We start from the raw sequence: 4,630 nt of genomic DNA, 5'->3' as shown, positions 1-4,630 counted from the left end.
TTTCGCAAAAAAAAATAGAAAGACAAAAAAAGTATCGTGTAACGCTATTTTCGAGCTGCGAAAATTGTCTTCTTATACTTTTCAAATGACAAAAATTGACAAAATTTTAAAATATGCACTATCTAGTATCTACTATTCTAAGATCCACACTTTTGTCGTCTGTGTGTAGCCTAAAATACAAAGTTTTTCACATTGAAATTGTGCATGCTTTTAGTATACAACATTGACTATTTCCAGATAATTTTTCAATTTAATGTGATTCTCAAATTTTTGACATTAAAAAAAAAAGACTCAACGGAGCTTGGCCTGCATTTGCAATTTCGGAAAGTGCAAGTGTATGTTAATTTGGTTCCAGCTCGATCATATGTTGGGCCAAATTGCAGGATCCATAAGCATACTCTGTTCGATGAAATTCTTTCAAGCAGAGGATGTTAAAGGTCTTCAACAGTGTCAGAAAATTCAGGATCGGAGACATCTCTTATTAGGGTTCAATCTCTAATGAAGCCAATGTTAAGATGTTCTATCTGAACTTATTCCAACTGATATCACATCACAGACAACACAGCAGGGAAGAAACCATCTTAATTAATTACAGGGAACTAAACACCATGGATCTCCAGCTACATGTTTGGCTGTATGCCAAGCCCTTCATCTTAGATCCATATATCAGAAGTGCAGTCTCCGCCAGGATATCTCATCTCATGTGCCAAAGAGGGACCTTCAGGCTCAGTGCCGAAATCCACAAAGAAGTTGGGGTTGATAGCCAGCCCCCCTTTCTCTGTGTCGACATCAATCTGCAACATGTGAGAGCCCTTCCTGAGAAGATCAACACCGTAGAACTGCTCATCCCATCGGCTGAAGAGAGAATTGGTAACATAAACCCTCTTGCCATCCAAGCTCAGCTGAATCATCTGTGGCCCACCTCTAAGTCGGTTCCCCTGATTATAAGAAACAGTTGAGCGACGGGAAATAAAAAAAACGTGTTATACTTGAGCAGATATTGCAGTTTAATTGGATCAATCTTTAGTTCAGAAAAAAAGTTCATGGTTCCAATCTGGATGAAATGTGTTCAGATATGATGATGAGGTACATAATTTGCCACTTACATATCAGTTGAACTGTATGTAAACACTACAGAATTGTAACTCACAGAGGCGGTTATTTTGTGCAAGATAAACAAGGTGTTCTCGGGGTGTTAAATTAACTACTGAGCTATGAAGATTTAAGAGGAATAATACAGAACTTACCTTGACTTGGGGGACATCATACTGCTCTTCTTTATCATCATCGGTCACGAAGACGGCATCGCTGCCCTTCTGAAGAAGCCCACCTACCCATACTTGTCCAGCCAGCACAGGCTTTGCAGGGTCCTCAATATTGTATTGCCTGATATCCCCATGAAGCCAGTTCACCAAATAGAGATAGCGGTCATCAAGAGACAGAACAAAATCAGTTATCAATCCTGGCATTTCAGGCAACATCCAGTTGCGCACCTTCAATGGTTTTATGGATATAGCAACCTACAAAGTCAAGCACACTTAATTTGCATAAGATGGAAAAACTTAACTACTCCCTCCGTTTGGAAATGTAAGATGTTTTAGGTGTTTATAAAGTTGACTAGATACAACCTAAAGTGAGTGAACCTACATACTAAAAATAGACTAGATACAAACTGAAGTGGATGAACCAAATAAAGTGCTTCAACATCTTACATTTCCAAACGGAGGGAGTACATATGAAAGTAGGCATTAGCATGCAGCTGTGAACATACCTCATGACTCCATGATCCATCTGCAGTTTTGAAGAATCTCACCATGTTGCTTGTTAACGCACAGCCAACATAGCCAGTGTCCTTTGATGGGTCATGTAAAAACCTTACCTGAAAGAAGGCAAACAAAGAACTATGGTTATGTGATTTTACGGCAGTATTATTACACTCCTAATCTTAGTAATTGATACACACCTCCAATGGAAGAAGGCCTGTACTGCCTAGATCCAGTGTCTGCTTGAGCTCACCACCAGGCCAATCATACACATGCAGGTGCCTTCCATAGAGACCATCCTGGACATGCTGAAGATCAAAACCTGTCCTGAAAGCTGCCGGGGCTCCCCATGACGAACTAATCATCGTCTTGTGACGAGGCTGGTACCAGAAATCATAGCCAAACAAGGGGCTATGACCTGGCTTCTCCCAACTAAAAGTAACAAACAGTTGATTACTTAATACAACTGGGATGGCAAAAAAGAACTGTCTGTTTCTCAAAACTAAATCATCAACTATAATTTTTTTCGAAACTGAAAATAAAGTAAATCAGCATGCGCGGTGGTTTGAAACTCTTTCTGATATGTATTAGCATGAGATGGTTTTGTGGTAAATTGATAATGGATTACAGTATGTAAATTTGATCTTAGATTACAGTATGCAAATCCGATAATAGATTACAGTATGTTTAGAATGTTAATATTGCCCAGATTGTGTTGAAATAAACTTACCGTCCTTTGACGTTAAATTCTGAATCCAACAGCAGAAAGCCATTTCCAGCAGCATTTCCCTCCTTGTCTCCCAGGCAAGAAATCATAATGTCGCCAGTTGCAAGGCAATGGGATGTGTGAGGGAACCCAAGCCCAGTCTTCTCAGCGATGTCCTCTGCCTGGACAACCTTATGCAATGCAGGCGCCCTCGGATCCGTCGCCGTGTCAACTACGTACACGCGGCCTGACCTGTGAACAACCACCGGAGCAGCATTACAAACTCGATCAGGTGTGTGCTTGACACCAACTCAAATTCCACCATCTGATCACCAGCACATCACACTCACAGCAACGAAGGAAGGATCAAGAAGCGCCGGCTCGTGGACGGATCGCCATGGCACGAGCTGCAGGCGTTCCAGCCAGAGTGATGCAACTCGTCGCCGATGTGGGTGGCCGGGAGCCTGTGGATCACCTGGGAGTAGGTCGCGGAACTGGGGTTGACATCCACCGTGGCCAGGTAATCTGGCTTGTTGATTCCAGTACCTGCATTAAGTTCATACACAGTCACAAGCAATTCTTGACACGTGCAACACAGAACACCCCCACCTCATCGACACATGGTTTGTTCTGGGTACAGAAGCTCTCATGAAGAGCAGAAGAGCCGAAGAGGGCATGTGAGCCTCAGCTACAGACAGAGACTGACTAGATCAGTAGATCGTTCTGAAGCAAACTTATCCAGTTTGGACTCTTGTGTAACCGATATTGTCAGTTTCTTTCATGGAGGACACACGCATGCCCCTGCATGTTCATCAGAGGTAGTAAAAGCCGATGTGGTTATCTGCAAAGCTCCCAGGCTAACTAACTTGACACTCAAATGTTTTGGCAGAACTAGAAAACATGCACATACATAGCCCACAAGAAAAGGCTGTATTTCTCTAAAAAGAAAAGTCGTATTTAGTTGAGTTGCAAAAGCTTTGGAGATCTGAACAAAGGCTTGCTACAGGAGTTGAACTGGTAGTACTACTAGTAGTATATTCTTAATGTTTTCTTGTCCCCTGATCCAGGCTAAAACCATGAATGGTCGGTCTTTTTCCTCGTATTGAAAATAGCTTTCCTGAACTAAATTTAACTCTCCATCCATGTCCATCCAGTCCAAGACAACGCAAGGTATATTACTCTATTCCAAGCCTGGAAGCAAAACATTTAATATAATCCAGTACAATACCTCCTAATTGCTCGACCGAGACGAGATCTACTATGTCAGGTGTGCGTTCAGTGTGTATGATTTTCACTCCCCCGTGTTGGGTAGCGGGAGTGAAATTTGACATGGAATTCCTGGGGATTTCATTTTACGCAGCTACTACCAGCTAGCAATTAGCAAGAAAGCGTACCATTGTAGACGCAGGTGACGTAGAGGAGCCCCTCGCGCGGGCCCTTCTCCATGGCCTCCCTGGGCGTGGCGTACCCGGGCCCCTTGGCCGCGCAGCACCCCGCCCCGCCGCCGTTGGCCTTCGCCGGCGCTGGCGTCGCCGCCACGTCGACCGCTGCTCCGGCCATCTGTGATCCCAGGTCGCTCCTGCAGGAAGACCGCAGCTACAGGATGAGCCGGTGGGGAGTGCGGCAGGATGCGGGGAGGAAACGCCGAGCTCAGCGGGCGACTCACCGGAGCTGAGAGAAGAAGAAGAGCAGGTTGGTTTTCTTTGTGTGTCAGGCAGGGACAGTGGGAGCTGCGGGAAGGGTGGTTAATTATAGAGGGGGCGGCCACGTGTGCGGAGCGGACGCCGCGAGCCGCGCTTTGCGATTCGTGGCGGGTGAGCCTGGGCCCCGCGCGTGGGCAGGGTGTCGTCGTATCTGGACGATAATGCGGCGAGGGTGGGATCAGTCCTTCATGGAACTGGACGAAGCTTGGACCGCTAGCGATGGATGGCGACGCCCGGAACGCGACGACAGATACGGTTCGGTTGGTACGCATCGGCGTCGGCCTCGCGGTCGCCACCGTCGACTCGCCGGAGCCCGCCTACGCACGGGCTCACGTAGAACGCGCCGTTCACACACGTGCCACAGCAATGCGATATGGATACCTGGATTGACACGTACGGAGTACTTGTGTGTGATATGCACACAAGAATAAATTGCACAAAGGCATGTATTGGAGATG

The 4,630-nt window shown here is 45.8% G+C and overlaps 1 protein-coding gene across 1 annotated transcript; it reads right to left on the bottom strand.

Annotated features, from left to right (window-relative positions):
* Window positions 1-510: 510 nt before the first annotated feature.
* On the bottom strand, window positions 511-4,231 carry LOC127345336 (selenium-binding protein 1). The gene is made up of 8 exons (XM_051371801.2): window positions 4,136-4,231; window positions 3,864-4,048; window positions 2,820-3,015; window positions 2,494-2,721; window positions 1,964-2,195; window positions 1,772-1,879; window positions 1,248-1,520; window positions 511-938 (listed from the first exon to the last, which is right to left on the bottom strand). The coding sequence occupies exons 2-8, from the start codon at window positions 4,027-4,029 to the stop codon at window positions 654-656; spliced, it is 1,488 nt and encodes a 495-aa protein (XP_051227761.1). The 5' UTR covers window positions 4,030-4,048; window positions 4,136-4,231; the 3' UTR covers window positions 511-653.
* Window positions 4,232-4,630: the final 399 nt, after the last annotated feature.

Source organism: Lolium perenne, chromosome 3 (assembly GCF_019359855.2).
Source record: "Lolium perenne isolate Kyuss_39 chromosome 3, Kyuss_2.0, whole genome shotgun sequence".
In the NCBI taxonomy this organism is placed as follows: domain Eukaryota; kingdom Viridiplantae; phylum Streptophyta; class Magnoliopsida; order Poales; family Poaceae; genus Lolium; species Lolium perenne.
This window is presented reverse-complemented; position numbering and strand designations above follow the sequence as displayed.